The following is a 12,304-nucleotide window of genomic DNA, read 5'->3' on the forward strand; positions in this document are numbered from 1 at the left end:
AGACGGCATACTTTGTGGCAAGTTCATGCATGTTAATGTTGGCAAATTTGAGACAAAAACAAAAGGTACGGAGGAGGAGGAGGAGACATGCAAGATCGGATTAGTGAGTGCCTTAGGAGCTCTGGAATGCAGTTTCCACTGGCACTGTCTGAGCTGTCAAATGCCAGTGTCAACGAGATATTTCCAACTGAAAAATGTCTCTAGCAGTTTAACAAAAGCCGAAATTTATTTCCATGAATGGGTGTTCTATTCATTTATTGCAAATCAATTCAACACACACACACTGTCTTGGGTGGCATAGCTAAAGTCAAAAGAAAATATCGCTGACAGGGCCATTTCACCTGTAACAATCAGGGAAGCAGCGAGATCACAAGAAACAACAGAAATGTTGCTGCACAGTCTATAGAGCGAAGAAAAAGAGAAAGAGTGAGAAAAAAACAAACGACTGGAGAGATGTTTTGTAAAAAATGACAGCTTATATACCTAATCCTTTTTTAAACTGTGAAAGAAAGCGAGGTTTGTTGGTGTAAAAGTAAAGTCTGGAAACAAGGTGATGAGTTTTATTTTTTAGTTGCTGCTCGTCCTGTCAATTGTTCCATTTTACTCGTGCATGACTGTGCCACAGAGCTGAATGTAGAGTGATCCCCACTCCGGAAGGGAAAAAGCTACATAGTGGATACCATGTAAAATGGCCGTGAGGGTGTGCACTACGGCATGCATGCATTGTGTAGGAAGCTGCCGACTTTATGGCCGCAAAACAGCAGCAACACAAGCGATGCCAGAGGGTGAAAAAAGACTTTAGACATGCTCCAGTAGCACTGCAATCCGCTTGATAAAGGTGAACATTGTCTGGTGATATTTTACTAGGTGGGTGAACAATTTGTAAAAATTTTTCTAAGGGTGCGAAAAGGGACAGCCTTAAATATTACCACATTAAACTTGGAGAACAAAAACTACGCTGGCATATTTTACATGCAAGCACCAAATTGGTGAAACTTAATGGTGCAATTATTTAGTGGTTAAGCCCCTACTTCCCCTCCCTCTCCTTTTTTTTAAAACTTACTACTTGAGCCATGTTTCGTGCGTGTTCCCCACTGAAGAAACTTTAGGTAAATTCAGCATCTGTTCCATCTTAACAGTGTTACTTTGGCAAAAGCATGCTTGCCAAGAACAGCAAAAATTGTTTACTCATGCATACTGTTAACACACAGAAAGTGGGCTGTGGGAGTGCGCACTTGTTTAAGACTGCATGTTCTCAACAATGAGTTGACCGAGCCAGAATGGCACATTGTATCACCCGTTTTTATACATTTCAATTAGCCTTTTTTTTTTCTACTACGTGTCCAATTTACAAGGTGATATAAAACCTGGGACATCACCAACGCAACACCTATATTTACAGACTTAGACAACTCTGCACCGCTGCTTCCACAAGTCCTGCAGAGTGCAACCTATTAGGCAATAATCCTAGCCACAGCAATTACTGGCTAGGATTCTTGCCTAGCCCCTGCACTCAATGACATGTTGGTGGCTCATTTTGACCGGAAGTGGGACTAGGCAACCTTGGTGTTGTGCGCGTTTTCAGGTTTGTAAATGACTGCCATCTTCTTTTCAAGTCGTCAGCTGGCCCATCGGACAAACACTGCTAGACGGGTTCTGGCAGTTTTCGAAGGGGCGCTTGACTGCCTCACACTAACCGTGGAGCTGCCACTTGAACGTGGCCCGAGGTTCCTTGACCTGGAGCTGACATTGTTGGAGAACCATGTTTGCTGGGTGTACTAGAGCACCGCACGGGCCCGTTGTCTCAAGCCGAGGCCCAGCCCAAGCCCGGACATTCATTTTTGAGCCTAGGGAGGGCCTGCGTGTGTGTGACGAGGCCCGGTCTTAGACGCCGAAGAAAATTTGTTTATTATACATTTGGTCCAGTGTCTTCGTAGCGGGAAATCAGACAAAGCATCTAGTCCTTACAAGCACGTCCTGAATTGAAACGCAAAAAATAAGGGTTTCAAAGTGCACGTAGTTTAGCTTACACCGTCTGCAGTTCACGCCACATGGGCGTAATAATAGCTCGTATCCTTACACGAGAGACGCCATAACCTTTGATGACTAGACTCTTAGCAACTTCACGTGATTGTCTCGGTCACAAGTTGGCATTGCTGAAATTTCTTGCCCCCCATTTGAATTCCCGAGCGTTGAAATATTTTCCCTGCAGCAGTTGTTCAGCGGTGGCACTTCTCTAGCACGTGCGAGTTTGATTTTCAGCCCTGCAGCCGCATTCAGATTGGTTCGACATCTAAAACACGCGTACACAGACATAGGTGCACAGCTCCAGGGTGTCTTAATTAATAACTTCACCACTAGAACAATCCTTGTAACCGTATCTTTCGTATGTTATACACCAAATTATAAAATCTTGATGCAGTGCATGAAATGTCATTAATAATTACAGCGTACTGACTATCTGACCTAGCAAAACACGTTTTTAAAACAATGTGTACAAGTAACATCAAGACGCGTGTAGAAGTGAACTCGGAATATTCATTTTTATGCTCTTTTCTCTACTTCACGTCGAAACTAGCAACGGCCGGGGGTTGAATTCGGCCCGAGTCCGGCCCATAACGTCAAGCCCAAGCCAGGCCTGGGCCCTCCGGCAATTGACTTCGCCAGCCGGGTCGGGTCCGGGCTTTCGGGCGGGCCCAGGGCCACGCAGTGCTCTAGGGTGTACTCTCCTTACTCCAGGAAAGCCTTGCTTCCATTCGCCTCTGGTCACTCAAGTTGGTCAAGTAGGGCATAGCGGTTGCTGCCTCAAAGGGGCCCTAAATAGGTTTCCGAAGGTCGCCATTTCAATTGCGCAATCGCTAGAGTACCCCTTCACGACAACGTATACCAAATATTACACCTCTGCGTAAAGCAGGGGCCGCACAAACACGCAAAACAGATTCCACTTTCTCTCCTGGCTTACCAACCGTACCTTGCCGCCACACTTGCACGCTGTGACGTAGTTTTGTCTGCACTGACGTGCCGCTACGATGCACGAGACATTGCCCAGTACGGCGCCGCGAACGCGAACTACAGCGACAGCACTCACCGCGCAACCGGAATCTCGTGGGCGGAGCATGCGCGTCGAGTGCTAAAAAAAAAAGCGCGCGCAGGGCTTAGCACAGCCAACGACTACACGTGCATCAAGGAGGGTGATGGATTGCCCTGTTTCTCTCGGTGGTCTTGCGCCGAGTCGATGACGTCATGGCTTCCACAGTGCTTTGGAGGAGCTACTAGAGGAGGAGAGCCCCAGGCCTTATGGGTGGCCCCTTTTAACGAGTGATAACTCGGCTAATATTTAACGCATTTAAACAATTTTTGCGGGATGACGTTTCTTGGACAGTACTCCAGTGACTGCACACGCAAAATCGTAACATTCGGCACCCTATTTAGGGCCCCTTTAAGAAACGCCCTCGTAAGGTCCTGCCAGCATCAAATACAGGTCAGTTTTGTCTTGCAGGTCGGGAAACTGTTCCAGGCAGGCTTCCCTGCATTCATGCTATGCGGCTTGGCGGGAAAGCTTTTAAGTGAGCAGCACTCCCAACAAACTCGCAGCTATGTGCCGATAGTGAACCGCTGTGGACCTAGGCCGCCTGTCTGCACCAAGAAGCATGCCAGTGCGTTTGTGGAGTGTACAAAAAACGTAGTGTATGAAATTGCCTTTAAGTACGCCCGTGTATACGTAGGACAGACCTCAACGACCTCATTGCTGCCTCAAAAACCGGTTGCGGGAGCATGCGGCGACGCTGAAGACAGGAACAGGAAACAATTTGATGCTTCACCGTAAGACGGAATGCAAGCCTAGGGGCTGCGTGACAGCGTTCGAAGGACCCGAGTGCTACAGTTGTACCACAAAAAAGAACGGGAAATATCTGAGGCCCACGTCATAAATTATGTGTGGGACCGGTGTGTCAGCAAGCCTTCAGTTGATCTTTCGAGTGAAGTGGATTATCTGGATGATTAGTAAGGAGGGTGCTGCTGCTGTAATCGCTTCACACGTGGTGCAAACTACTATTACTTGGTGTTTTTCGTGCCTTCACAATAGCTGTCAGAGTGAATAAAGCTCAGTTATTAGTGCACCTCTTTCCTGTCAGTTTTCTTTCCTCCACTGTGCCTGGCGCTTGATCTGTTCCCATGATTAGCGGGCTCTGCTCAACGCAGGTCACTTCCCATGTGACAATCGTGCTTTAAAACAGGGGTCTCAAATACACGGTTCGCAGACCTTTCGATTGCAACCTGGCCTGTGTGTATTTACCCTGCTCACATAGCCAAGGATGCAGACGACCAGAGACTGCTCAAAAACGCATGGAGGCCATGCAGGCAGGCTGCTAAACTGAGGTGCCATTAAGTCGGGTGCGCAATGTTTACAGGCAACTGCAACTTGTGAATTGGACACTCTACAGTGCGTACAGGGCTGGGCGAGCACAGGGTATTTTCATAACTTTGATTGTTTACCCCGCCATTCTTACTGCTGTAAAATGAATATGCCTTACATTTAAGCGCAAATGGCTCTTTCAGCAAGCTTATAAGCTTTGTCTAACTTGCATTTGCTTTTGCTGGCCTCAGCCAATCACACAGCTGGACACACATGACATCATAGGTCCTGTTGTGGGAACTGAGGTAGTGGTACGCATGGCCACCCCCTTTCTCCCTGATTATATCGCTTATTTGACTGAGGTGCGCATTAAAAGCGGTGTCAGTATGATAATGTGACAATCTTTCGAATGAACTAAACTTGTGTTTTGTCTTCATGGCCTCTAAGTATAAACTGAAGGACAGCACTGAACAACTTGATCAAATAAACCAAGAACTGAAAGGCTAATCAAAATGATTTTATAAGGGCTCAACACAGCCAAAGCTACACAACACGTTCAAAAGCCTGTTAGTATAACTGGCACTATCGAGACCAAAATTTTGGACTGAGATGAATGCAGTCGCGCTAAGTGGGATAATTACATTGAATACAACTGGGCCTTCGCATCAAGACAAAACAACCTTGACCCAATACAAACAGGATGGCCAGGCATGACTGAAACGATTACTGACCACTTCACAATGAGCATGCTTTCACGTGTGACTTTTCACTCCACCCTAAGCATGCTACCAGCAAAACCTATGTCACCCAATACCGAAATAACAAATTGCATCATCAGGCAACATTAAGCAACGTTCACATTATTAATCCAATTCTTTCAAGCTGCCCAGTTTCCTATACTCTACGAGACGGCAATCCAATCAGCAGGTTTTGAGCTTATTGCATATAATGGCCTCCAGAGGAAACTGCCGACAAGCATGCACAATGTGCAACAACCTATTGTGCACTCAAGCCAGACACATCTCGTGACTTCACCTCAAACAATCCAGCAAGGTCCCCCAAGCCCCGTTACAAAATGTCAAGTGTAGTCCCTTTTTGCTCGAACATATGACTCGGGGAAAATGCACAATGCCACTTGCCAATGGCGCAAAAGCTTTGCAACCCAGACGAAAAAAACCATTGCAGGTACACATGGTCGTGTACAAAGAATTGAACAAACCAAATTCAATTGGTTCCAAATGGTTCAGTGGTGTTTTGGACAGGGCCCATTGGTCTTCCAATGTTTTTTTTGCTGGGAAATGTCTCGCAAAAGCACTGCCTTTAGTGTAAAACCACCGCAGGTTACCCGTAATGAAGCTCTAACAAATTTTCATTACAAGGAAAAATTTCATTGTTACCGCCACCACAGCAAAGAGAACAACTATACAAGGTGAAGCCCATTAATGACGACACCAATCACACTGAGAACACACCTGCGCCCGCGCACAAAACACGACAGCACGGTAGTGACAGAAGAAACAGATTGGGGGGGCAAAAAAAAAAAAAAATGCTGTTTGCTGCCACCTGCTACAATCTCTGTGGAGCTCTAGATTACAGCCATAAATTGTTGCCGTAGACGCGGTGAAGAATAGTCACGGCAGCACTTGTCTCTGCAAGAAACACGGCACATCACGATCATTCCTTGCTCGCAACACGATAAACGATGGTCGAAAGGTTTCCAGATGGGCCGCGCACGAACCCGCCTGTACAACGCATCGGCAGGAGACCGTGGTCGTAGTTGCAGCGGCACCGAGAACTCGCACTGTATAAACCACGACACGACGCAATGATTCTTTGCTTGCTTCATTATCAATCGCGATCGGAACGTTTAGACATGGGTCGCGCACAAAATCACCAGTACAACGCATCGGCGGGGACCCTGGCTGTAGCTGTAGCGGCACCGAGAACTCGCACGGACGTCCGCAGCTGGTCCGCTTGCTGGTTTATAACTCATTGATCCATTGTGGGCGCTAACGCGCACGAGTGACGGTATCGATTTCTTCAAACACATTCACGCACACACAAAAACAACGATAAACCAGCCATCACCGCAACAGGGGGTGTATGCTATCTGCCTTGATGTTGCGGCACTCTGGATCTCAAACTAGGCGCCGTGCATGTATCCTGCCGTCAGCACAAAGAAATGCTTCGCGAATTTATAACTCGATCAAAATAGCCGCGAAATAGCCGCACCGTAATACAATCTGCCGAAACTAGGCCTCGCGATTTTCCCTTGCGATCGCCTCGCCTCGCTTCGCTTGGGCAACCGCCATGTTGTTGGGGCTGAAACTTGTTGATAGCCCTGATTGGCCAGTAGGAGATCGGTAGGAACCAATCAGGGCGTCGGATGATGGCTGGTGAAACGCGTCATCATCGCGGTCCGGCGAAAAGTTGAAGTTGGCCAACTTGTGGCGGAGAGCGATTTTCGGCCGGAACGCGCGCGTTCCGGCCGCCGGAACGCGTTTTGGACGGACCGGAACGCAGGCGACGGAGGTACCGTTTAGAGGCCTTTATGGACGGTAGTTCTTCATTGCTTGATCTTGTGCTGGTAAGCAGTTCACTTGAAGATTGTGCTATTGATGTTCAAGACGGTATCTCCGATCATAAGATGTTAATTTTGACGTGTCCTTTTTCGCTTTCTCAAAAAACTATAACACCGAACGTTACACTTGTCAGGGATTATACGCGTGCAGATGACAGTGCTATATTTGCCTATTTAGAGTCCTGTTTTTATGAATTCGAAAAGATGCAGGATGTAACCGCATTATGGTCATGCTTTAAAGAAGTTATAAGCTACTGTGAAAGCCGCTATATTCCATTAAAAAAGAAACGCGTTCATCGGGAGTACCCTTGGATCACACGTGATATAATACAGACGAAAAGGAAAATCAAGCGACGCCGGAAGCGCGGAATGACCGACGAGCTTCAAAAACTTATAAGTACCTTAAACGATGAAATTCGCACTGCAAGGCTTTGCTTCTTCACCGTGACGCTGCCGTCATTCATGAACTGTGAACCGCAAAAATTCTGGCGCTACTTATCCAAAGATCGCCCTGTCATTTCGCAACTTACATGTGCAAACAAAATCGTAACTGAGCCTGACGTCATCGCAAATGAATTCAATATGTTTTTCCAATCTGTCTTCACACGTGTATCTTCTGAAGCAACAATCCCACCGTATTCCGTCAACTACCTAATGCCAGAACTTGTAATTGACGAACATGGTATCTTGTGCCTCCTGTCTAAACTTGATTTAAAGAAGTCACCGGGCCCCGACAATATATCAAATACTTTTCTTAACAGATACGCTGTTTGAATTAGCAAATACTTGTATAAATTGTACACGACATCTTTGGCAACACTGTCCATTCCTGACGACTGGCGATGGGCAAAAGTTATTCCGATACATAAATCTGGTTCCAGAGTCGAAGCTAGCAACTACCGTCCGGTTTCACTAACCAGTACATGTTGCAAGATTTTGGAGCACATCATTTTTAAAGCTATCATAACACATTTAGAAAGGAATAACTTACTATACAGTCGGCAACATGGTTTTCGATCGGGCCTATCAACCGTAACCCAGCTTGCAGAGATAACTAATGATATTGCTAACGTGATTAATGATAGAGGGCAACTAGATGCAATCTTTATCGATTTTTCAAAAGCGTTTGATGTCGTTCCCCACCATGACCTAATTACAAAAATGCGTGCAATAGGTATTGAGAGTAATATAGTTTCATGGGTAGAATGCTATCTGCGAAACCGCAAGCAATTCGTTGCTTTGAACGATGAGGTATCAGGCAATTTAAGTGTTTTCTCTGGCGTCCCCCAAGGGTCGGTTTTGGCACCAATTCTGTTCCTTATTTACATTAATGACATTCACTTCAGCATTAACTCACCCATTCAATTACGGCTATTCGCAGATGACTGCGTCATATACTCAACAATAAATACAACGGAAGACCAAGTTCAGCTGAATAATTCCTTACAATTAATTCATGCATGGTGTAAAAAGTGGGGAATGGCACTCAACGCCAAAAAAACTGTGAGCATAACTTTTACAAATAAGAAAACTCCGCTAAACTTTGCCTATACTCTTGACAATAATGAAATTGGTAAAAGTAACCACGTGAAATATCTGGGCGTAACGCTTACGTCTAACCTAAGCTGGGAGACGCACATTGAGGCTGTGTGTTCTAAATTAGAGCACAAGGAAAATTGGCGTTTTTAAGGAGAAAGCTTCGTAATGCACCTCCTGCAATGAAACTAACTGCCTATAAATCTCTTATAAGACCAGCCCTAGAATATGCAGATATCATTTGGGATCCACATCAAAAATATCTGGTTAAGAAAATAGAACGGATTCAAAACTTGGCAGTTCGGTTCATTTTTTCAGATTATTCTAGGCATACCAGCGTAACAAATCTGCTGAACAAAGCCCAGCTCCCCTCACTCACACGCCGCAGAATAACTTCCAAACTAAAATTTTTATATCTTCTTTATCATGGCCGTTTTAAAATTTCACGAGACGATTACCTCCTTGAACCTTTTAAACATTCCTCACGAACAAACCATAACAAAGTGCTTCGACAACCTATTAGTCACAACAATGCTCATAAATACTCCGTTTTTCCCTCCTCTATTTCTTACAGGAACCGATTACCGGCAAGTGCTGTAAACTGTGAGACCGTGCAATCATTTCATGATCATATTCAGGATTTGGAATTTGTATAAAATATAAAACTCATGTGGTATTTGTTTCTGGAAAAGAGAAATCCAGCTGTTAATTATTGTCTTTATTACCTTTGTTTCTTTATCTTAATAATGTCATGACGGTTTTTTGTTTCCTTCATATATTTGTGCCTCTCCGTGTGACCATGATGTATGTAATACTTCAATGTATTTTGTTTTACCACTCCTGCTTGGACCGCCAAGGTCTCCAGTATATTCAAATAAATAAATAAATAAAAAGTAATTATTCGTGCTGCATTCAACAATCTAATGTGCCATTTTGTGATAAGCTGTCTCGTAGGCACCTATTGCGAAAAAAAATGGAACACAAAAATGTGCCAGTACTCCTTTAAACTAAAAGATGGTGCCACATTGTCAAGCAGAATGCATTAAAGTGACTATATTCCGACTATCCATAACGAGAATGCAAATCAAAAGAGCGCCCCTGTCGTCGTTCTCACTGCGGTTGCACTGTCCGCTAGGCATTTTGTAGGTAAAGTAAAAGGCCGCACGGCCCATTCACATTGTTTAACTCTATCGTTACCGTGGGAAATTGACCAATTTTGAAGGGTCTAACAAAACATTTTTTGTGCTATACATATTGGTTAGGCACACATTGCAGTGACATACAATGCAGATTATTCCACGCGCTTTCCAACGACACCAGTTTTATTAATGTTTTCCTAAATAATGATTCCGAAAAAAATTATCGAATTCGAAATTTTTGCCCGCGCGTCGAAGAAAAAAGAAAAAAGTAAGTTGTGTATAATAAACCACGTGTAGTAGAAAAAATTTAGAATATACATTTTGTAGGTAGACATTTCAAAAACCCGCCCTAGAAAAAAAATTGAGTTGCGCAGTACAATTTGTCAGATATAAAAGAAAATGTTAGCCCACGTGGTGCCCATGCCATGTGGTGAAGCCCAACCTCTATTTCAAGTTTTGCTATTTTGGATAGTTCTCTAAAAGAAATCTGGTGGTTTGACATTATTAAAGGCCCAAATTAGCCTCCACGTGATGTAAAAACAACTTGTCAATGATTATGACCACCACAATATTGAAGGCAAGCAAGCGATGCGAAAAAATCCGCTTGGAGTTGAGAACCAAACTCTTTGGTGGATGCTTGTTAACGTTCTCATGATCGCTCATCAGTCAGAACTTTCATTTGCGTTTTATTATCATGTTCTGACTCACTATGGTAGCCCTGCTTGCAGGAATAAGGTACAATGCGCTAGAATCATGCCCAGCAAGCTTTCACCAAGCCGCCGTCGGGCTGTGAAGCAAGTTCAGCACTACGAGCCTACTACATTGCAGCGCCACCTAACAATTTTGAAAAGAAACAAATACAAGGCTGTTGGAGACTTTGTCAGAATAAACAGTACTACTATGAAGCGACACTAGACTCCCGGAAATACCCTCGTATGAAACCGAAACTGGCCGGTGAACAGCTGGCGGTGTTCAAGGCCAATTGGAAGCGTTCTCCTCATCTGAACTGATACCCGACGACTTGGTGTTATCGTTTGACTTTCAGCGGAAGCTCTTATCGCAGAAGCAAGGCGTAGATAAAGTGGAAGCGCGAGCGGCATGCTTGTTTTGAGGAGCAGTAGCGGGCAACGGAGGCGCCATGGCAAATGAGCTTGTAGTTGGGTAACTACGTAGTAGCGCCAAATATGAATTTCGCAATGCGAAAACGAAACCGGAACTGCTGGAAACTGGTTGAAAATGTCAGGCACACTTGCTAGACATGCGGGGGACCATCAGAAATAAGCTTTGGGAGAATAAAGCTGCTCTTTGTCCGAACCAAAGATGATTAGTGAATAGCTGGGGCCATTTTCAAATAATTATCACCTCTCAACGCTGTCGGATTACAAAGCTGACCTCATTATTTGGTATTTGACTTGCCAGGAGCCTTTTGACAAAAAATATATTACGGTAATGCAGCCTAACCACGACCTGCATCCTTTTTTCTCAAGTGCAGCAGCCACGCCCCCTTCGTCAGAAACACGCGCACCTCAGGTCGCAAAAAACGCCGCCAAAAATCTCAATGTCGCCAGAGCGGGAAAATTTAAACTGATTCTAAAAGGGCAATGCCTAGACTAATCACTGGCTGCATTAGGTGTACGAGAAACGACTACAACATGTCGAAATGGGCAATATAAATCATCGATCACCGGTGATCGATTTGAATAGGCGTGGTAACGAAAGAGTTAACCCCCATCTCATGTCCCGTGCGGCACCACGATAGACACACAGAGAGTGGCAGGCAACGGACTTGTAGGGCGGGCAAGTAGTTTTGTCGTATGTGCCCAGAGCCTGACCAGTGGCTCCTGTGGCCGCAATGGTTCACTCGGAAGGTTTTAGTTTTCCTGCTAGACGACACCGCTGTCTCCCTCGCTTCTGGCCTCCATTTACGTCATGAAACTTCACAAAATGGCGCGAGGGATGAAATGCATTTTTCAATTGGTAATTTCACGGCAATTAACACATCTTTCGCCATCAAATAAACCCTGAGAGGACTTCGAGGCAGTAACAATTTCGTCTTAGCCCAACTTGCCAGTAGCCTTCAGTGTCTCTTCAAAACTTGGCGGTGCTTGTGGTAAGAGTTGCTCACTACAATATACAGTGTCCCACCTATCATGTACCAAGAATTTAAAAAGAGCAATGGCATTACTCAAAGAAAACCTAGTGCATTATGTGTACAGTACAGTGGAGTAGCCACTAGTAGTTTTTTCGTTCGTGAGTTTCAGTGGTCAGATGCTCAATTGGTGCTACTACTAAAGTAGCTACATCTCTGGGGATTAAGAATGCCAGCCCGTTTTCACATTTGGGTACAATGGACACAGTGTGTAAGGCAGCATGGGCCCATAGGAAATACAGGGGTGGTAGAGGCAACCGTCCCGTAGCCCACCCTTATAATTTGCAATATGGCGTGTGCTTGACTTGCCCCGTGTTGGCGGGGCATATCTAGGCCGGCTGGCGTCAGCGATGCCCCTGCCGAATGACCACAGGTGTCCACGGGTGGCGCGGCAACCCTGTGGCGTCGGTGAGGCATCCAGAGGTCCACCATGAACCTGGACCCAGATGGGGCCCGGACGAGAGCTGGCACTGCACCTGGGAGAAATGTTTTTTATGAAGGTCTCCTAATTCAGCGCTTTGTGCGACCACTGCGTTCAACCGGTG

The 12,304-nt window shown here is 45.3% G+C and overlaps 1 protein-coding gene across 1 annotated transcript in view; it reads right to left on the minus strand.

The window, feature by feature from the left end:
* Positions 1-12,304, minus strand: part of LOC144177519 (uncharacterized) — a 57,977-nt gene that overhangs the window by 19,507 nt on the left and 26,166 nt on the right. The window contains exon 4 of the mRNA XM_077705265.1: positions 12,069-12,235. Within this exon, the coding sequence (XP_077561391.1) occupies positions 12,069-12,235 (167 nt within the window). The remainder of the gene's footprint in view (positions 1-12,068; positions 12,236-12,304) is intronic.

Source organism: Haemaphysalis longicornis, unplaced genomic scaffold (assembly GCF_048455015.1).
Source record: "Haemaphysalis longicornis isolate Haplotype H1 unplaced genomic scaffold, Haemaphysalis longicornis Haplotype H1 scaffold_1, whole genome shotgun sequence".
Classification (NCBI taxonomy): Eukaryota; Metazoa; Arthropoda; class Arachnida; order Ixodida; family Ixodidae; genus Haemaphysalis; species Haemaphysalis longicornis.